The sequence below is a fragment of the Trichosurus vulpecula genome (assembly GCF_011100635.1).
Source record: "Trichosurus vulpecula isolate mTriVul1 chromosome X unlocalized genomic scaffold, mTriVul1.pri SUPER_X_unloc_1, whole genome shotgun sequence".
NCBI classification, from domain to species: domain Eukaryota; kingdom Metazoa; phylum Chordata; class Mammalia; order Diprotodontia; family Phalangeridae; genus Trichosurus; species Trichosurus vulpecula.
The window spans coordinates 8,156,638-8,179,817 of NW_023494377.1; the positions used below are offsets into that span (position 1 = coordinate 8,156,638).

Consider the following 23,180-nt stretch of genomic DNA (forward strand, 5'->3'; position numbering starts at 1 on the left):
AAGAACAAGCTAGTAAGACAATGCCAGTCTCCTTTAGAGAAGGAAGTCTGTATTGTGGGCAGAAAACTGACAAGGAATAAGATGCCTTAGAACCTTTAGAAAACACAAAATAACATCTGAGTAAACTTATTGCTACAATGGCCTTTCCATTCAGACACAAAACCAAGGAGGAACCCAACGAATCTCATCAGGGATAAGCTTTACATGTTAAAATATCTACTGTAGGTGAGTGATAACCCAGACACACATTGATTGGTTATATCTGCAACCCTCCTCTTTTAGGGATGGGAAACTGGGTGGAAGCTCAGAAGGTACAGTTCATACATCTCTAGGATGGAAATGAATAACACTTTTAACATCACTAATGTAATCCTGGTATAGGGTAGCATGGAGACCACAGAATAGTACATGCCTTGACTCCTCCACTCACCAAAATGAAGTATAAACACCCATTAACATCCCTACACATCACAATAAAGACAAAAGGAGAGACAAATCTAGGCCCCAACACCCCAGGCTCTTCCTAGCCTCAATTCCCTTTCTACATGCACTCATGATACTAAATTTCACCAGGTATAGACTAATCCAGGGGTGGGAAACTTGCAGCCTAGAAGCCACATGTGGCCCTCTTGGTCCTCAAGTGTGGCCCTTTGACTGCATCCAAGTTTTACAGAACAAATCCTTTTATTAAGTCAAAGGGCCACACTTGAGGACCTAGAGGGCCACATGTGGCCTCGAGGCCACAGGTTCCCCACCCCTGGGCTAGTGTGATTCAAGGTACATGGGCCTCATTACCACTAGCTCCTCTAAGTACTCTAATAGAAGTTCCAGTACAACTAACCTTGGTTCCGTTCAGCAATCATATTGAGCCAAAAACTCATAGGAGCATCTAGGGCAAATCTACTCAACATGCAAAGTGGCCACCTGCAACCTCTTCTGGCTCCTCTACTCTGCTGCATTCTCACTACCATGTCCCTACTGTTTGGTCAACACGGACTACAAGCTTAGGGCAGGGGTTTGTTTTAAGTTCACTAGGAAGCCTAGGGCATTTAAGAGCTCAATACTCAGACTGGCACCTCAGAGGTCTGTAATATATCATAATTCCTCAAACACTTATTCTTTAAAAGCAGCTGTAGCTCAATGGTTAATTCCCCTGTGTCCAACCTCTCCAAATTTAGCTTGACTGGTCCTCAGACAAGAGAGCTCTAGTCCATCATTGGGCCCAGTTCAGTGGTACCAGACATACTTGTGCTACCCTGGCACAGCCTTTGAAAATTAAAGATCAAAACCCTTGAGTCCATAGTAGAAACTTTAGTGGAAAAAGTGCTCAATCTTAAAAATTCATTTTTTTTTGCAATGAGAGCACGGAATGCTTGTCTATCTGTGTTCTTCATTTAATTGCTTAGGCTTCTAGTCACTTAAGTAATCAACAAGCCTTTATTAACTATTCACTATAAGCCAAGCACTAGAGATACAAACAAAGATAAAAACACAAAAAACAGTTGCTGCCCTCAAGGAGTTTGCTAATTAGCTGGGGAAATAACATGTAAGCAAATAGATACATACAAGATACTCAGTTGTCAGTGTCACTAAACCATTAGATAGCAAATGACAGGAAAATGTATGAAAAGAAAAAAAAATCAGTGCCAACTACAAAGCATGTCTCATCTACAAGGCCCTCAAATGTGGCAATTTAATCTGCCTTATAGAGACAAAAACCAATGCCAAATTAGTAGCAGAGATCGATACGGTATGGTAGGAAAAGCATTGAATTGAAGGTGAGAGGACTTGCATTCAAATTCCAGCTCAGTCACTTACTACCTCCAAGTGGCCAACTGCTTTACCTCATTGGGCCTCAGTTTCATCTGTTAAATGAGAGGGCTGCACTAAATGAACTCTCGGTCCCTTTTTACTCTAAACCTGTGGTCCTAAGAAGCATTTTCTGCCTAAGCCAGCATTGTTCTAAATCAGGAGTGGGGATTTGTTCTGTGAAGTTTGGATTCAGTCAAAGGGCCACAGCTGAGGACCTAGGGGGCTACATGTGGCCTTGAGGTTGCCCCCTCTGTTCTAAATCAAGAGTCTTTTGTGTCTCTTTTGTCTCTTTTGTGCCATAGACCCCTTTGGCAGTCAAATGAAGACTATGGACCCCTTCTTAGGATGTTTTTAAATGTTTTCAGTAAATTATAAATTGACCTGTATTTATTAGGTGCTGTGCTAGATCCTGCAAATGGATAGAAAAGAAATATATGATTAAATTATATATGATTAAAAAAGAAATCAATTATATTGAAGAACAGTTATCAAAACATTTTTAAGACAAATCCACAGACCCCAGGTTAAGAACCTCTGCTATAAATATACCTTGGTATTGGCAGCCAAATGAACAGCATATTCTGTAGAAACAGCATCACTTGGATAGAAAACTGTGCAGTTGGGAACAGTTCTGAACATGGCTAGATCCTCCAGAGCCATCTGGGAAGGCCCATCTTCACCTGAGAAAATCATAGGAAAAAAGAGATTTAGCCCAGGCCAGCACCAGCCACTTCAATCCAATTCTCCAAACATTTATTTAATTCCTGCTATATGTGGAAGGCACAGTGCCAGGGATATAAAAGTGACAGATCTGTTCACATCTCAGGCTTTCATTATTTTTAGTCTTCCTGTCTCACAAGTAGGGTTATCTTCTTTCTCTTCAATTAGCTAACCTCTTCAGTCCTTCAGGGAAATGATGGAAGGGGACAAACCACTAAACTACCATACCATCTGAGCTTCGCAAGATACCATTTTTTTTAATAATGTGCAACCCTGTGTAAGGTCAGAATCTGGTCCAAAACACTGGCACTCTCAGCCTCTAATATAATAAGGCTCAGGAAGAGTACCCAGGCAGATCCAAGTTTTGAAACTATTAGAAAATCCAGTTTGCTTCTGAAATGATTTTTTCTGAGGTATATACACAAGTGAACTCCATGAATATATGGTCTACACCAGTCACTGCTGGTCACTGCTCACCAGGGAGTGATAGCCTAATCACTAAATTCAGTGTCATTATTTTTGCACACTCTGGGGGTCATTTGACACTGAAAATTCACTCTTCTTTAGCATTTCTTTTAAGTATAGAACACTTTCTATAACATTATCCCAGTGGATCTTCACGAAGTAGTACAGTAGGTACAATAGAAAAGATCACCATGTTTGAGATGAACCCCAGCTCTGTGGGATTGGGCATGTCACCTTCACTTCTCTGGGCTGGGCTAGACTAGATATACTCTCAGGTCCCTTCCAGCTCTAAGACTATGAGCCTATGTATGATCCCGTAAGGGAGGTATCATTATTATTATCACCACTTTACAGATGAAGACACTGAGGATCAGAGTCACACAGCTAGTAAGTGTCTGAGGTAGCTTTCAAAATCAGGACTTCCTGGCTCCAAATATAGCATCATATCCACCATCTCCCTCTTTTGGCATCTATGACACAGCACAATCCTAATTTTCCTTTGTCTCTCTCCATTCTCCTGCTACCTAACTAGTATTCTCAAACGTTTTGTCTTTGGTCTTCTGTTCTCTCTCCATATATCCTCACTTGGAGATGGCATCTTCTCTCATAGTTTCCGTGGAGAGACTTCCCAACTCAGGGGTGGGGAACTTGTGGCCTCAAGGCCACATGTCACCCTCTAGGTCCTCAAGTGTGGCCCTTTGAATCCAAACTTCCCAGAACGAATCCCCTCCAGGTCCTCAAGTGCAGCCCTTTGACTGAATCCAAACTTCACAGAACAAATCGCCTTAATAAAAGGATTTGTTCTGTAAAACTTGGTCAAAAGGCCTCACTTGAGGACCTAGAGGGCCACATGTGGCCTCGAGTCTGCAGGTTCCCCACCCCCATCCCAAAGCTTCTCTCTCACCTACCCTCAAGTTCTAGATTATAAACTACCTACAGGACACTGTTTCTTGGATATCCCTCCATTAATCTCAACACTTCTGAAGCTAAACTCATAATCATTCATTCCCCTGCCCCAATCAAAATTGCTTTACTTTCCAAACAATATAGTTTCTGTCACCATTTTTCTACTCGCCTGGGCTAGAAATCTTGTCTATCTGATATGTTTCAAATTCACCCTTTCTTCTCTATCTCTATCATCACTACCCTGGTCCAGAGTCTCATTCCCTCATACATACATAATTTTAATACCTACCTACCTGGCCTCCCTACTCCCCACTTCTTCCTTCTTAAGCCTATCATTCTGCAATCAGACTAACTTCTCTAAAGCACCTGTTTTCCATCACATCATTGCCTAGCTCAAGTCTACAATGTCTTTTTATTGTCTGTCGCACATTCCAGTGCAAACTCATCTGCTTGATTTTCCATACCCTCCATTATCAGATTCTACACTACCAGACATATATCTATCATTCTAACAAGGCTGGTCTCCTCAGAGTCCCCCCAAAACACCATGTTCACCTCCATGCCACTGTTCATGCTATTTTCCCTACCTGGATTATTTTCCTTCTCCCTTTAAGTAAAGCCTTGAAGGCCTAGCTCAGACCCCATGTTCTCTGTTGATTGATCTCTTTCATGTAGTTTCATGTCCATCCCTTAATAGTTTAAATATTTAATTCTTCTCTAAAGGTTTTGTTTAACTTAGCTTTGCCTCCTCAGCTAAATTCTTAAGCATTTCTTTTCTATCCATTCGAAGGATCTGGCACAGCAATGGTCACATATAAGGCACTTAATAAATACAGGTTAATTTATAATTTACTGAAAACAATGGAAAGGGCTGTTTAATGGGCTGCCTTGTGAGCTAAGATCACATAGCTTCTTCTTTCAGAAGACCTAGTTAAAACTTGCAGCATGGTATAGTCACTGAATATACTGTATTATAGTGGATAGAGGGCTGGCCTTGTAGTCAAGAAGAGCCTCTGACACATACTAGCTATGTGATCCTGGACAAATCACACAGGCTTAGAGACTCATCTAGGTGTACTGAGAAATTATCAGTTATAGATCAGATGCTGATCTATTTCTATGGAGAGAGTTTCCAGATCAGCAGCTCCCTACATCAACAGAATCACAGGTTTGGACCATGGAGCTTCCCCACACCCACACGAAAAAATACAAAGTATATTCAGTCCCGTGGTTCAATGGATATACTTTATAATTAGTTCTCTGAAACTAGAAGACAATAAAAAGATAGAATTCTGACTAGCTGTAAGACAGCGCATACCAATGGAGACCCCACAGTGAGAACCACTAAGGTTGATGTTAGCTTGAGAGATGGCCCCCATCCTGATATGATCGAAAGCTCTGGTAAGGAAGGCCGCAAAGGTGCTAGCGAAAGCAATGGTCCGGTTTCGGGTAGCACAGCCCAATGCCACGCTTACCTATAACACAAAAAAACAATGAGTTAGGCGACAAGAGGAACCCGAGTGCCTTGAGAGATACCTGCAGCATGTGACATACTCACCATGTTCTGCTCAGCGATAAAGCATTCAATGAAGCGTTCTGGATGCTCCTTCTTAAACAGCTCTGAAAAGGTGGAATTTTTTGTGTCACCATCTAAGGCTATCACTCGATCATTTGCATGGCCTAGCTTAGCCAGGGCAGCACCATAGGCTTTTCTGGTGGCCACCTGGAAGAAAAAGGGTGCTAAATTGCAGAGGTACACCGAGGCACACTGACTTTAGCAAGAGACTAAATCTGTTAGCGTTAGTAAATCCTCATCTAGGAGAAAAGCGACTAAAACACATTCATTTTCAAGGCTCTAAGAGGTGGGGGGAGGGGCAAGAGTATTAACCCAAATCACTAGGGATAAGGAAGTTCAAGCATTTGTCTATACCAAATATACTCAAAAAAGTGAAAAGAAAGTAGTCATCTTATGTTAATGTGTTATGGATTCATTTGCTTTAGGTCCTTGGCATATGAAATATGCTTATTTCACTTATTACTACAAACAGAATTCTGACATACAAACCTCAAAACTCCTGTGCTGCAAAAACTGCAGGGCCGATATAAAAATTGGTTTTGATTCCCTGATCCCTGGACAACACGATTCAACTCATCAAGTGTTAGTGTAGTGGAAGGAGCACAGGATCTGGGGCGTGAGCATTTGGGTTTAAACAGCGCTCCCTCGAGCTGGGAACTTAGGCTAGTTTCTTCCCTTCTCTGGAGGGTCCCTTCCAGCTCTAAGTGCCTCCTATGGCACTGTGGCAGGCATCAAGGATTCAGAGTCAAACAAGGGACAATACAGACCCCTCTGCTCTAGGGGAGCATACTGTCAACTTGGGGGCTATAACACGTCAAGCAGATAATACTCCTCCAGATCAGTGAAGAAGGAGAGAACACTAGCAAGCAGGGGGCAAACTAGAGAAAGCCTTCCTGTAGGAGCTATGAGTCCCAAAAGGTCAAAACAGGGCCCCAAGCATCTCAGTAGTCCCAAGGCCCCAAGCATCTCAGGAGTTTAAATGCACATGAACAGGTTCTAGGTCCCAAGGTGATGGCAGCACACTACCCAGAAGCAGGAATGCAGAAATTGATCCATATAAAGACATTTCAAAGTCAAGTAAATAGGACTGCACAGAACAGATACTAGGCAGTAAGAGAAAGGGGGAGACTATCTTTATTGTTCATTAACCAGTAGTGAAAGATCCTAATGAATATTTCATGAACATCTGTAGACTATTTACAAGACAAATGGGAGGAGTCAGTGAAGAATTTAAATTCTAATTTGTGACTTAGTTTATTACCATTAATCCTTAGTAACTATAGTCCCAACCTACCTTGTCCCCAATTTGGTAGGCAGGTAGAGAAGGCATCTTCACATTCATGATATTGACCTCAGGGACATCTTCCACAGGTGGCTGAGGAGTCAGGTTCTTGTTACTCTGAATCTGGCTTTCGATGGCCTTGATAATGGAATCTACTTTGTCCTTTGGCATAGGCTTGCCATGCCAGTCTTCTGCATCCTCAACACCTAGGATGAAACAATAGACACAGATCACCTATTTTCCTGAACCTTTGTTCAGTAAAGCATCGATGTTAGAAATTGATGGCACCTCAAGAGTCACCTGGTCTGTTTTCTAGTTTAGCTCACTAAATATTTTTCTATAACCGAGGCTTAAACGCTTGATGCAGTATGAGCAAGAATTTCTAGCAGCAGCTGGTGATGGAGAAAAGAGCTTCCCAAAGCAGCAGAAAGCTCTGTGGACTGCCCAACGATGAAATTCTTTTGTTACCGCTCCACCAGGGCTAGTGCGGGCAAGAGTAGGAGATTTGGAGTCAGAAGAGTGTGAACTCTCAATCTGGCTTTGCCACTTACCATCTGCATGACCTTGGGCAAGTGGCACACAGGGCTGCTGTGACATTCAAATGAGAATGTATGTAAATAAAGCACTTGGTAAGCTATAAATCATGACAATAAAACATCTGCATTTCTCACTCACCAAGGGACAGAACTCCCAAGAGCCCACTTCAACTACATTAGTCAGTCAACAAGTATCTACTAGGTGCTTACTATGTGCTAGGCTCAAAGAAAATTCCTGCCCTCAGGGGGCTCATATTGCATGGGGGAAGACAACCTACAAACAACTACATACAAGATATTTACAGAGTAGATTAAAGGTAATCTAGAGGGAGGACTCTAATAGTGATGGGTGAAAATGGACCCAGAAAGAAGACCAGATTTGAGCTGTCTTGCAGGAAAAAAGAGAAACTAAGAAGAGGAGAAGAGGGAGAACATTCCAGGCATGGGAAACTATTAGTGAAAAGGCAGAGAGTTGGGAAATGGTTCTTGGCTGTAAAAATCTGGAAATGCCAGAAGGCTTTACATTTGATCCTGGAGTATTAGGAGCCACTGGCGTTTCTGGAGTAGTGGAGATGACATGAACAGACCTATACTTTAGATCACTTTTGGAGTTGGGAGACTTGAAGCAAGGAGGCTCCCACAAAAGTGCACGCAAGAGGTGCTAAGAGCCTGAAGAAGAATGGGCCGCTGCGTGAGTACAATGCCCATGCCATTTTGTAGTGCTGCTGTGTTCCCAGGTAAAGTACCAACTGAGGAAGGGAGGAGGGAGAAGGGGAGGAACTTTCCCTTGAAGTCAGAGAGAACTGCATTCAGCGCCACTTCTGACACACACCAGTTGTGTGACTCAGTGTCCAAGTGACCCAGTGTACTCTATTTAATTAAAGTCAATTATATTGATGCTTCTTTTTTAATGTCAGTCATTTCTGGAAATACTCCCTACCCATATGAAATACAAGTTTGTATAAAAAAATTCATTCCTTCTACTTAAATACATAGAGTGAGTCTCTGATTTCGGGGAACTGAGTTTGCATAGGAACATACCCTCGAATCTTAGAAACGTAAAGACATCACCAGTGTGTACCAACGGTAAACATATATACACATGTAACCTGTGGCATCTATGAGCTCTACTACACGCGGTCACAAGCAATGCTGCTTATCCACTCCAGCCATATCGATGTCAGTGCCAAACTTGTGCCAGCTCTCTCCTGTTGTGGGGATAGAAGTCACATTTGCTTACTTGGAATACCACGGCCTTTGAAGGTCTTGGCAACTATAGCAGTAGGTTGGTCCTTCACTTGAGTTGCCTGCCAAAAGACTTCACATAGCTGTTCCACATCATGGCCATCCACAACATAGGTGTTCCACCTAACAAAAAACAGTTGGTTATAGAAGATCACCATTTAAGGAGAGCAACCAGGGGACTCTCTTTAGCATTTCCCACCCAGCTGTTTTCCTGGACTTCACCATGTTCAAAAATGGATTATTCAGCAAGATGAAATCAACTTTGAATTTTACTCCTCAGCACCCCCTGCTTCTGGGACCTTGTTTCCCTGATTGGAGAGGGTAGAGGGCAAACACTGGAGACTTCCTCCCAGATCCTCCACCTTTGTTAAGGGGATTCTCCTCATCATTTCCTACCCAGCTACTTTCCTGGACTTCATCATCTCCAAAAATTCATCATTCTGTAAGATGAACTCAATCTTGAAACCCTTGCCTCCTCAGATCATTTCCAGCCCCAGCTGAGGACTTCATCATGCCCTACCTCCCCCACTTTTCAGCTTCTTTTTATATGTTGTCCCATCCCCACTCCCATGAGACTGTGAGTTCCTTGAGGGCAGGACTGTCTTATGGCCCTCTTTGTATCCCCAGTTCTTAGCACATATTAGGCACTTAATAAATGTTTGCTGACTCTTTATTGACTTACCGCACCTAGAAGAAAAGGAAATGAGGAAAAGAAATGCCATTCCTTACCCAAAAGCTTCACAGCGCTTCCGATAGACATCTGTGCAATGCTTTAAAGGAGCAGCTTCACTTTGTCCCAAACGGTTCACATCAAAGATGGCCACAAGGTTGTCCAGCTTATAATAAGAGGCAAAAGCCAAAGCTTCCCAGACAGAGCCTTCCGAAGATTCCCCATCTCCCATGAGGCAGTACACCCGGTAACTAGAACGTGAAAGACACAAGTCATATCATCCCTGCATGGTCCCACGTTAAGAAGAGTCAGTCCAAGAGAGAAACTCAGAGACAGACTACAAAAAGCTGCTTTCCTGAAAACATTTACCCAGCACTGCTTTTTACCATTCTGACATCTCTGCCTAAACTCAATAGCTATATCCGCAAACAACAAATTAGGCACTCACAGTAGATTTTTGCTAAGAGTTACTAACAGAATTCTGAAGTTCATCCTCAGGGTTTTTACTACTTCAGGGTCACAAAGGGGAAAAAAATCCAACTTTCCAGAAAATCAATTCCTATAAATGATAATAAGGACAAAGGAAAGGCAGCTGGTTTTATACATGTTTTTCTTGGTTTAATGCAGTTCCATTTTTAAAAGAAAATCACCACCTTGTATTTCTCATCTCTAAGTGTTAAGGGGCCTATACTTCAGTCTAGTGGAGGGTAAGCTCCATTAGGTTGTGCCAAGCTAGAATGGCTTCGAGTATAGTGACAGATTGTATGTCTGCTGTCTGAACGCCAGCACAGTGGCGTTCCTTGTCAGGCAATGGCTTCCTGTGACCACAGCAACTCAGCTACAGAGGTGCAGTGACCAACAAGACATCATACATTATTCTCTGATGTCCTTATTCCCTTCTATAGTACTGTATAATCTCCCCCTTAGTGCAAGACAGAAATTGAGAAGAGGTTTGTTCTATACTAACAAAGCATAAGGATAGGGACTCGTATGAGGGGTTTCCAGAAGAAGACATCTCCCTCTACCAATGCCCGTTGGCACCTTCTTTGCAACTTACTGTCTTAAAGAGTCACCTAGAGCAAGGAGGGGTAATTTTCAAGTAACTTGCCCAGGGTCATAAAGCCAGCAGGTGTCAGAGGCAAGGCTTGGGCCCACTTCTTCCTGGCCCCTAGGCCAACCTTCTCTCCATTATACTAAGCCATCTCTTATACATATTAACAAAACATGAACCAAAAAGGCTTTGTAAAACTGTGATGTGCTGTTTTTAGACTTAGTCCAGCCAGAGGTTCCCAAAGTGGTTGATACCACCCCCTGAGGGACCCTGGAACAATGGGGGGAGGATAGTAGCCTCGGGTGCAATTGAGAGGCATTGAATAAAAATAAGGGGGGCAGCATAAAGAAAGAGAAGAAAATTTTGAAAAACCATTTGTACATGTTTCATCTGTTGTGTAACAGAGTAAAGTCATAGGGATTACATCATTTTCCAAACAAACACACAAAATGCAAGTTATAACCAATCAGTGGTCAAGTCCGCTGATAGGTCTTAACAAGTGTGGGCAGTCAAGCGTGTCATGCATTGTGGAGAAGTCCAGCACACACTAGCAGGAATATGTGCATGCTTACAATACAATACTATACAATTACATGACTCAATATTGCATCTCAAAATTTTAATGCAAGGTAAAACCCCACAAATTTACAATAAATTATTAAATTTAAGATGTGTCATCTTTTAAAAAAATTTATATTTTTTAAAATATAAATATAAAATATAAAAAATTTATATTTTTTAAAATGATGCAATTATTAAAAACCATTAAAAGGTTAAAAAAATAGATTTCCAGGAGGGGCACTGAATAATTTTTTTAAAAGGAGGTGGTAGGCCAAATAAGTCTGGGAACTTCCGGTCTAGACTATGTCTTTGCTGGCATTTCAAGAATGAAAGAATACAGGGCAAGAGTTCAGCTTTTGCATCATAAGCAGATTACTTAAAATCTAATCTGAGATTCTAGAAACAGTTTAAGAAGTTGGTGCCCTTTATTACCTTTCTACTTAGTATAATCTAAACCTTAAGATATCCATTGGATTTCCAAAGTGGAAAAAAGATAAAAAGGAAAATTCTTCCAGGAAGTAAATGAATAAGTAGTCTTCAGCTCGATCTCTTACCTGGCTTTATCAAAATATTTGCCGGTATAAGCCATTCCACAGGCAGCACCAAGTCCCTGCCCAAGAGAACCAGTTGCCACATCAACGAATGAAAGTCTCTGTCATAGAAAGAAGGAAAGACAAAGTGAATTAAATGGCAGCTATGAAACGCAACTGTCATACTACCAAGTTATAGTAGACAAGATAGGTTGGCTCATTCTAAAGAAGCAGTGCAGTGGCCTTAGAGTCAAGAAGTTTGGGGTTCAAATCTCAACACTGATACATACTAACTGTGTTATCCTGGGCAAGGTATTTCACCATAGTACCCCAGGAAACTCTCTAAGACTATAAGACTTATAGAACAGTTGCTGATTGTCATTTGTGGACCAGTAGTTCCCCACAATAGATCACTAATATATGAATTAGCAAGCTCCTTAACCTTCCCCAGTGGTATTTGAGTTTTTTAATTAGGATTCACCCAAGTGAGTTTCTAATTGATCGAATTTGAGGCAGTACATGAGAAGATATTTTTGGTATGGATCTACTACTACTACCTAAAAAGCAGGAACAAGAGCCAACAAACAGCTGTGTCCCTCTGATGCCAGAATTATGTTGCAGATCCAGAGTGGGATGAGGAAGGGACCCAACTGACCTGCACCTGACTAGGGCAATGAACAGTTGTGGACCTGAAGCCACACATGTAACTGGGCAAGGAGCTGGAATAGAAGCAAGAAGCAGCTGTGTGGCTCTTACCCCTGAGTGTTGTCCCAGATTTAGCACCTAGCTTTGTCTGAGGCCCCTAGCTAAGTAACCAGGGCAGGCAGGCAGTCCATGAGGGAACCTGCAGTTCTGTCACTCTGAACCCACAGAGCCATCCAGAAGATGGGGACAGAACTATGCCTAAAGGGCTATAAAACTGTGTGTCCCCTTTGCTCCAGCAATACCACTTCTAGGTCTGTATCCCAAAGAGATTATAAAAATGAGAAAAGGTCCCACATGTACAAAAATATTTATAGCAGCTCTTTTTGTGGTGGCAAAGAATTGGACATTGAGGGGATGCCCATCACTTGAGGAATGGCTGAACAAGTTATGATATATGAATGTGATGGAATACTATTGTTCTATAAGAAATGAGGAGCAGGTGGACTTCAGAAAAACCTGGAAAGACTTGCATGAACTGATGCTGAGTGAAGTGAGCAGAACCAGGAGAACATTGTACACAGTAACAGCAACATTGTACGATGACCAACTTTGATAGACTTAGCTCTTTTCAGCAATACAAGGATCTAAAACAATTCCAAAAGACTCATGGTGGAAAATGCTGTCCACATCCAGAGAAAGAACTATGGACTGTGAACACAGAACAAAGCATATTATTTTCTCTTTTTTGTTGTTTTTTTCTTTCTCATGGTTTTTTTCTTTTGTTCTGATTCTTCTTTCACAACAGGACTAAGGTGGAAACATGTTTAATATGATTGTATATGTATAGCCTGTATCAGATTACATGCTGTCTTGGGGAGGGGAAAGGAGAGGGAGGGAGAAAAAATTTGGAACTCAAAATCTTATAAAAGTGAATGTTGAAAATTATGTTTACATGTAATTGGAAAAAATAAAATACTATTGAGTGGAAGGTAAAAAAAGAAGAAGATGGGGCCAGCAGCAGTCTACTAGAGCTCCAAGCAAGGGCAAGCCTATCTTTGTGTCACCCAGACCCAAACCAGAGTCAGGAGCTTGTAAAGCAAGGACCAGGAGAGCAATCAAACATTGCCCTAAATTGTATCAATTTAGATGTATTGAAAGTCTACAAGAACCTCCCCTGAGTCACCCCTGATATCCTTGAAGAAATCAGCAGCAAAAGCTTGGAGAATACAAGTAAGGCCCAAATAAGGCCTGCATATCCCTCTAGGAGTAAACAGAGCCAGGACCTAACACCAAGTCTCAATTCAGGAAGAAAGGCTAGAAGACAAATGTAAACAAAAAAGATTCCCACAATAAAGAGCTATGATGGAATCAGGGGCACCTAAGAAAAAAAAACCCCAAAAGAAAATGACCTCCTAAATATCTACAATCATCAGTATTCAGTAAACATATGAATCCATCATTTTCTTTGTTTTCTTTCTTCCCAGTTTGGGAATTAGCATCATTTTTGTTTAATAGGAGTTTGTAAAAATAGGGAAAAGAAGGCATCCTATCTATAATTTAGATAATATTGGAGTTAATTCTTCTTGACATTTAGAAGGGCATTTTATCTGGGCCGAAGATTTTTTTCTTTTACAAGTTCATTTATGGCTTGGTCAAACTCTTTTTCTAAAATCAAGTTGTTTAAAGTCTCTTTTTCTTGTCCTATTAATCTAGGTATTATATGTTTTTGCAAATATTCATATATTTCATTTAAATCATAAAATTTGTTGCTACATAATTGGGCAAAAATTTCTTTTTTTAATTTTTGGACTAAAACAAGAATTTCCATAACACGGTATAATTAAAAAAAAGGTAATTGCACATGAAAAACTGCAAATCTATTATGTACAACTTGCTACTTCTTTTAAACATATAATAAAGTTATCATGTAAATTTCTTTTTTTTCTTCCTTCCCCCACCTTAGAAATGGCTACCATTAGACATAAATATGCATATATATGTAAAATCATTCTATACATACTTCTATTTATCGGTTCTTTCTCTGAATGCAGATAGCGTCTTCTTTCATACATCCTTTGTAACAATTTCCTTTATTTCTTTGTTATCTTTTGTCATTTCTCCTTTTTCATTTTCAATTTTAGTAAGTTTGTTTTCCTCTTTTGATCAAATTAACTAATGGTTTATCTCTTTTACTAGTCTTTTCACTGAAGTCCCCAACAATTATTGAATTGCTACCTATTTCTCCCTGCAGTTCAAATAGCTTTTCCTTTAAGTACTTATATGCTATGCGATTCCCTACAAATATGAGGTATCTTTAAGCATAGAGTAGCTCCTGACTTATCTTTTTGAACCACATCTATTTTTATTATTGGCCTGTCTGAGATCTGTTTCTGTGGATTCACCTGAGGCATAATAGAGTCCATCTACTACCTTTTAACTTCCTTTTATCTTGCAAAACTGAATGTGATGCTACACGAGGGGAGTGGGAGGCAGAGGGAGAGGATCTTTGGTAGAACAGAGGATTTGGGGGCAGCTAGGTGGTGCAGTGAGTCTCTACTCATTGGGCCTGGAATCAGGAGGACTTGAGTTCAAATCTGGCCTCAGACACTTGACATACTTATTTGGGCAAGTCACTTAACCCCAACTGCCCTGCCTTCCCCCCTCCAAAAACAAAATTAAAATGTGAGTCATAATTGCCCTCCTTTTTCTTATTATCACCCCTGCTTGTAATTTTATGCTAAATATTTAAACTTGTCTGCACAGCATCTCAAGCTCTTGGGAAGAAAGATGATATCCAACTAACAAATTCTGCGCTTTACGCATTATGGCTAATCCCTGGTATGTAAATATTAAAATATGTAAATTGTTATATAAATAATAAACTATGCCAGAGTGATAAGATAACACTTCCAAGGCTGACAACTTCTAAAACATTTTAGGCTTCAGAGTCAAGAAGACCCATGTTCAAGCCCTGTCTTCCACATACAATAGTGGCATGACCATAAGCAAGTCACTTTACGTCACGGTGCCCCAGGTCACTTTTAAAAAGTTTAAGTTATGGGGGCAGCTAGGTGGCACAGTGAGTACAGCAGCAGGCCTGGAGTCAGGAGAACCTGAGTTCAAATCTGGCCTCAGACACTTGACACACTTACTAGCTGTGTGACCTTGGGCAAGTCACTTAACCCCAATTGCCCTGCATTCCTCCCTCCAAAAAAAAAAGTGTAAGTTACAGTGAAAAAAAAATGTATTGGTGAGAGAAATTTTCTTTTATAGAACGAAAACAAAAACACAAAGTACAAAAGCAAACGACACTCTGGCCTGTCTCGTTTTCATTTGTCTGTTTTGATATTTTGTAAGCAAATGGCAGGGATGGAATTATTTTCTTCTGCTCCTCATCTTCTCATATCTCCCTGCTACCAGCATCACTGCCTGAGTTTGCTGCTTCTTTCCTTCCCTCCGATCCCCAATCGTTATAAAAATTTAATTACATTTAAGTCATCAGCAAAAACTAGATACCCCATCCCCCACTGTGAGTGTCAGGTCAAACCAGCAGAGACTTCATAAAGAACTTACAGGAGTGGGATGACCCTCTAGGTCACAGTCAATCTTCCGCAAGTTCAAAAGGTCAGCCTGGTTAACATCACCAGCCTCAGCCCAGGCAGCATACAGGATAGGAGCAGCATGACCCTGCAGAAGAACTCGAGTTTGTAAGAAAAGCAATTCAAAGCTTCTGGTGGAGTTTGAATCCCAGAAGTAATAAAGTTCACTCATGCCCAAATTGAAGACTTCACAGAAGTTCTCTGGTCAACAAAGATTTTAATTTAAGAAAATATCACAGGGATTACACTCACAGTATATTTGTAGGATAGGTAAGGACTAGATGTCATTGCATAAATTTCTCAGTCCTCAGTTGAAAACTAAAATTGTGGGATCTTAGAAAGAGCATTAGATTTCAAATCAGAAAACCTGGGTCTGAATCCTGTAGTACACCTATGTGACCACAGACAAGTCATTTAATTTCAGTTTCTTCCTCTGTAAATGAGGGACTAGATGACCTTGGACATCCCTTTTAGCTCTAAATCCATGATGCAAAAATTAATATTTCCCTTCATATCTCCAATCTTGGTCATACTGTATTCCAAGTTAAATAATTATATATCTAATTACCTAGTCAGCCCCTGGAAATCAAATGGGAAATAACTAAAGTAGGGAGAAATAGCATATATAAGCAAATACATATACAAATAAATGCAAAGTAAGGGAGGGGATGAGGGGAGAAAGCACTAGCAGCACATATTACATTACAATTACATTCGATACATCATGTCAATGGGGCTTGGTTTTCTCACCTGTAAAATGAGGTGGCTGAAATACATACTCTCAAAGGTTCTTTTAAAAGAATCTTGAGAATTGGTCTTATCAGTAACCAGCATCCCCCTCCCACCCAGCCCTCCACCCCCACCATGGGAAAGAAGCAAGAGGTCATATTCAATGAATAAAGGTGACCTTTCTGAGTGTGTCTCATCTAAATCAAGAGAATCAAAGTACAAATAGTCAAATTGAACAAACTGCTGTAAAATAGTGCCTGATAGTTAAAGGTTTAGGTTTAGAGATGCTTATAAAATCAACATAAAAAGGACAAGGTAACTCATCACAGCTATTAAGCCATCTTTTTTTCAGAACCTCATCTATCTTCAAAGAGCCCTTATTAGCAGCAACGTCCAGGTACGTTGCCCCCTCTTACCTTTGACAGAATAAATCGGTCATTGCTTGGATTTCCTGGTTCTGTTGGTTTATATTTCATTGTGTAGAAGAACAACACAGACATGATTTCGGCTGCACTGCAGCAAGATGTGGGGTGACTGAAAGAAAAACAATACTTTCAATTTTTATACAATACTAAACCACTCATGACCAGTTATAAAACTGACTGATCAGCCTTATAGGATAAGGTTTCTCAGACTAATTAACAAAGCCATTTCTCCCAGTCTACAATGGCTCCAGCCAGGGCGGGGGGCAGGAAACCAAGAGCCATTCCCTAATATAAACTTACTGCCTCCACCGCTTTGGACTTTAAAATCATGAGACACCAAAGTTGCCCACTGTACCCTTCTCAAATCAAACAAAAATTTATCAAGAAACAGCAATATACAAAGCAATTCCATCTTCTAGGATGGCTTGACAAGCATCAAGGGTCTACTCTCACTGGAATTGATCTGTGGCATTTTCAGAAGGCCAGAAATTTATTTCAGACATATAATAAAACACCAAATCCACTCGAATGGCATCAGATATACAATACTGACCTCTTTCAGGAAGTACTGAATGTACTGTGAAGAGCAATAATATTTCTCTAGCTTTCTTAACAAACCAATGTACAGGAGTGGGATGTACAATTATTTGTACTTAGAAAGTTTCTAAGAACAGTTTCTAATAAGATATAGGCAAAACATATGGAAAAAAAAGAGCAAAACCACTACCTCCTTAAAGATCTACAGAAGATGGGGCAGCTAGGTGGTGCAGTGAGTAGAGTACCAGCCCTGTAGTCAGGAGGACCTGAGTTCAAATCTAGCCTCAGACACTTGACACACCTACTAGCTGTGGGACCTTGGGCAAGTCACTTAACCCCAATTGCCCTGCATTCCCCCCTCCAAAAAAAAAACCAGGAAAACTACAGAAGGAAAAATCTGATCCTGAGAACAAAATTTTATGTCTGTTCACTGACTATATAAAACACATCATTCTTATTAAAACATCTCTTTGCTTCAAGTTTCTGGAATGATAAGAATGGAAATGAGGAGAAAGTTCATACATGAGCATTATGAGAGTTGCCATTTGTAGTGTTTTAAATTTTAAAAGTCACTTGATTGGCTGAGAGTGGAATACTACCTCATGTTCAGAGTAATATTTATAAAGCGAATAACCATACCGAGTACTAAGTACCCCAAGGGTCTGTAAAACTGGACCATCAGTTTGGTAAGGAATTTCAGCTTGTCATCAGGTATAGCCTGTTCAGAGAGAAGGTTCTCCTAAATCAGAGAATAAAGAATATCAAGGATGCTTCTCAAATTTTTAGATGAGACAGAGATGGAAGAATAGCTAACGTGCTGGATGACAGAATGCCAAAATGTCTTGACAAACTAGAATGGGCTTGAATATGTTGAGACCAAATTTGTGCTACTGGAGAAAGATTGCTGAGTCAGAAAGATTGCTAGTATGAAGACCTAGGTTCAAATCTCAACTCTTATATTATTACTAATGTAATTTTTACATTAAGTAATAACATTAATTATATTACCACATCATGGAGTTATATTACATTACTACTACTAATAAAAGTAATAGCACTTATATAGTACTTTCCGGTTTACAAAGTGCTTTTACATATTACATTATTTTGTCTTCACAACCCTAAATGCCTCCAGTAGCAAATACAAAATGTTCCATTTGGCATTCAAACCCCTTTACAACCTAGCCAGTCCCCTTCTACCTACCAGTCTTCTTACACCTTACTCTCCAACATGTACTCTTCAAACACTGGCTTCCTAGCTGTTCCACAAACAAAACACTTCATCTCTCAGCTCCAGACATTCTTTCTGGCTGTCTCCCATGCTTGGTACACGCCCCCTGCTCCACTCTGAGGGCAGGAACGGTCTTTTGCCTCTTTTTATATCCCCAGGGCTTAGCACAATGCCTGGCACATAGTAGGTGTTTAATACATGTTGATTGACTGACTGATCCTGTTGGTCTGTACTTTTGTCTGTTCTCATCTGTATCTTTTAAATATTTCATTGATCCCATTTTTAAGAGGGGTTAGGGACAGGCTACCTGTAGAAGATGGGATTTTAGTTGGGATTTAAAGGAAGCCAGGGAGGTCAATCATCAGAGCGGAGGAGGAAAAGCATTCCAGAAAAAGAGGACAGCCAGAAAAAATGCCCATTGATCCTGTTGGTCTGTACTCCATTCTGTTCTCTTCTGTACCTTTTAAATGTTTCATCGATTCCATTTTTTGCATCACTTTTATTAAGCCCTCATCTCCCCCAAACCTCCCTCCATTGAAAAAACAAAAAAAAACTCTTGTAATAACTAAACAAAACATATCCACAAGGTGTTCATATCCAACAATGTATGCCTTTCTGTACCCTTCCATCACCTCTCTGTCAGAAGGTGAATAACATGCTTCAATCATTGATCAGAGTTCCTAAGGCCTTCAAAGTCATTTTTCTTTACAATATTGCTGTCCTTGTATAAACTGTTCTTCTGGTCCTGCTTACTTCACTCTGCATCAGTTCATACTACCCAGGATTCTCTAAATCTGTCTTTTGTCATTTCTAACAAAACAATAATATTACATTACATTTATTTACCACAATTTGTTCAAATGATGGACACTTCCTCAAATTTGAAATCTGTGTTTTGCTTTTTTCCCCTCCCCTTTAAACTCCCCTTTGGAGTAAAGAAGTTTGTTTTGCTTGTGACATTTTTCTCCCTCATAACCCCACTTCCCCATCCCTGCTTGTTTCCCTATTGAGTCTGATGTGTTTCTACACCAAACTGTGTGTGTGTGAGCAAATGTGTATGCTCGAGCCCATACAATGCTTCTTTGTCCATTTCAGATAAGAGTGTAAAGTTCATCTGATGCCCATTTTCCCCACCCTCTCCTCTGTGTACAAAGTACTCTGTGGTACTCTTCTACCTCATTTATAATGTGGAAAATATTATACTATTTTATATCATTTTTGTAATTTCAATAAGACTCAGGGCCTGAACTACTTAACCAGAAGAAAAGCCTGATCTTAACAGTCTCTTTGTTCTCTGAGTAAGCTCAGAAATATCTCTATCTTATATCAACAAACCCAGATGGAGCATCCCTTGCTCTGTCCATGGCCATTAAGGGTGAAAACCTTGACCCCAGACACTATCTTGAATTATGTGACTCTTCCTTATCTTAATATTTTATGGGCATATACTATGTTGTGGAATGTTAATGGCAAATTAAACACAGAGATCCTGGGGTAGTAATTCCAATTGACACTCTCTCAACTATCTAATTTGTTGTATTTACAATCTATTCCATTAAGGAAAATCCTCTTGTTGTATCATGGTTAAAGATACATGGGGGTCATAAAAATGAGGTCATACAGGCTTGCTAGTTCTGCTAAAATAACGTATATAAGTTTTCTCATTGCTTTGTTCAGGCAGCCAGAGTTTATACTCTGACTCCTTGTACGTACAAGTAATCTAGCTCCGCTATGCTTTAAGGGAAAATAATAAACAACATGGATTTTTCTATCACCTAGCTCTGTTGTTTCCTTCAACCAAATTTTCAGGTTTAACAATAAGAAACAGCAATTTCCATCCCATCCTTCCTTTCTATTATTACAGTCTTCCTCCTTTTACCCTCCCTCCTCTTTCCCCTCTTTGAACACACAGAACAAATCCAACCTACCTGCCCCCACCCCTACCCTCCAGGGTCCTCTGTCTTTCTTATTCAATTCCCTCAATACCCTTTGAAGATAATAAGGCTCTGAAGGAACCCTTTCTCTCCCTTTTAGAATGTTAACAGTGCATTATCACACAGCCCCTTCTAATGGCTTCAATAAATTTCCTTTTCTAGGTTTCCCTGGACTCTTGTTTGCATTTCAAAGCTCCTACTCAGCTCTAGTCTCTAAACCAGAAATCCTTAAAAGTCCCCTGTTCCATTAAAAAAAACCATTTTTTCCCATAGGACTATACTTAGCTTTGCCCAGTAAGTTATCCTTGGTTGTAAGCCTGTATCTTTTGACCTTTGGAATACTATATTCCACGTTCTCCTCTGGTATATAGTAGAAGCTGTCAGGTTTTCTGTGATCCCAACTATTACTCCTTGATACTTGAATATCTTATTTCTAGATACCTGCAGTATTTTTTCTTTGATGTGAGAGCTCAGGATTTGGGGTATGACATTAACATGAGATGTTTCCTTTTGGGGTTTCTTTAAGGAAGTAATTGGTGGAATCTTTCCATCTTTACTTTGCCCTTTGGTTCTGATAGATCTGGCCAGTTTTCACTAATGATTTCTTGAAATATAGTATTCAGTATGGTATAGTAGTATTATATAGTACATAGTACCACAGTATAGTATTCAGTATGGTATAGTATTTTTAGGCAACTAGGTGGCAATAGAATGGTGGGCTGAACTCAAATATTTACTAGCTCTGCAATCCTAGGCAAGTCACTTAACTTGTCTGCCTCAGTTTCCTCATCTGCAAAATGCAGGTAACTAGCATCTATGAGAAAATTGTAAAACTCTTAGTATACAGTGCCTGGCACATGCTAAGTCCTATATAAATGTCAGCTATTGTTATTTGTTTTTTAAATCATGGTTTTCAGGGAATCCAATGATTCTTCAATTCTCATTTATCTGTTTTCCAAATCAGTTTTTTTTTATATCAAAACTCTTACGTGTCCTACAGGGGAGCACCACGCACTTGTTGCCTCCTGAAAGGGCTTCCAAGCTATGTATGTATGTATATGTCTGGCCTTTCTCTGGTCTCCCTGGGAGTCTCCCCCTGCACTCCAGTTGGTCTTGCTGGGGGTCCCTTTTCTCTTTCCTGTGGGCTAACGGCTGTGCTCAGTTCTGGGTTAGAAGACCCTTGTTGTATTTTCTCACTGGATTTCCTGATCATTATTCAATCTGGTGTGAATTTCCAGTTCTTAGCACAGTGCCTGAAATATCCAAAGCATTTAATAAATGCTTCTTAACAAATTGATTTCAGATTTTTGCTGCACTAGGTAGGTGTAAGGGAGGTGAGCATCCTGCCTTTTTTTCTATTTCGGCAGCCATCTTAGGTAGCAATCCCCAAAGACGCAATCTTTATCAGAGAAATCAAAAAAATCGATCAAAAATGACCCAAGACTTGCCTTTATCTTAGGCAAGTAATAAGAATCTCGATAGAAATCCCAAATAAACACGATTTAAGTTCCCTCTTTAACATCCGAGAAAATAGGCTTTCCCTGCCTCCCCCAAAAGCATTTGAATTAAAACCTGCACCCTTGTCTCAGAAGTGAATGAAATTATGTGATTAGAAAAAAAAAATTAAATATAAAAAATTCGAAACAAGAAATGAAATGAATGAAATTAACTGTGGTTACTTGCTCCTTTCAAATCCTCCCTCCCTAGAGAGCTACCAGTCTGCTTCCTCCTCCTTGTCTGGAGGCTCCGGTTGGGAGGATGCTAAACTCAAGTCACAGCCAATATAGCCGCCCCCAAGGGGATTTTCATGGGCCACGACGTGCCCGCAGCGGGGTTTGTAAGGAGATAAAAATCATTTCCCACCTCTGTTTCCACAAGGCCGGGACTTAAAGGGGCGGTGGCCCAGATGCCACACCCCACCCCCACTCCCATCATCTGCCACCATCCATCGCATCCAAGAGAACAATAAAACATCCAATAACCAAAACGTGAGGATGGAGATACCAAGACACCAAGCTCCCTCGAGAGCGCCTAACCTCCCGCTCCCTCCGCTTATCCGAATCTATCGATCCACCTAAAATGGGGGAGGGTAATAGTAAAGGGAAGGGCAACGGTAAACCACATTCTCCCTTGCTAAACCTTCCCACAGAAGAAAGAAGATGTGACATTACCCTGAATTGGAGGCACATGTAGCCTGGATGGAGTGGATCCTCAGGCGATTAGCCATGTCCCGGAGGGCCTGGACGGTCTCCTCCTCTGGCTCAACATAGCTAGCCATGATGCCGCCTGCTCGTAGAACAGAAGGAGCCAAATTGCCCCCTTCTTCTCTCAGCGTTTTCTCTTCACGCCTCCCAGGCTCCGCCTCCTCGAGGAAATGATGTCACCACAGCTGGGCGGTGGTGGAGAAGAGAAGCTCTGCCCGGTTCAGGACCAGCCTGGGTTCCCTTGCGCATCTCACTGAAGGAACCGCTCACTGGGGAATGCTACCCAAAGCGACTGCCGAGCCAGGAACGAGTTTCACAGCAAAATTGGTCCTTGGCCAGACTTTCTGGACCTACAAGGAGAGAAATTGCAGCCCCTCAGCCGAGCTCCGGCAGAGACGAAATTTGAACCTGCCGCCTGAGCACCGAAGCCACCCCGATGTTTGCTCTCAGAACACAAATAGAATTGTTGCTGATTCAAATTCAGTTGCAAAGCACACCTTGCTTGACATGGATACATAAACG

General features: G+C 40.8%; 1 protein-coding gene across 1 annotated transcript; it reads right to left on the minus strand.

Annotated features, from left to right (window-relative positions):
* Positions 1-2,349: 2,349 nt before the first annotated feature.
* TKTL1 (transketolase like 1) lies at positions 2,350-22,966 on the minus strand. The gene is made up of 10 exons (XM_036740433.1): positions 22,626-22,966; positions 16,744-16,861; positions 15,573-15,686; positions 11,379-11,476; positions 9,272-9,463; positions 8,538-8,665; positions 6,774-6,967; positions 5,462-5,626; positions 5,222-5,378; positions 2,350-2,492 (listed from the first exon to the last, which is right to left on the minus strand). Exons 1-10 carry the CDS (start codon positions 22,730-22,732, stop codon positions 2,350-2,352), a joined length of 1,416 nt encoding a protein of 471 aa, XP_036596328.1. The 5' UTR covers positions 22,733-22,966.
* Between the last annotated feature and the right edge of the window lie 214 nt (positions 22,967-23,180).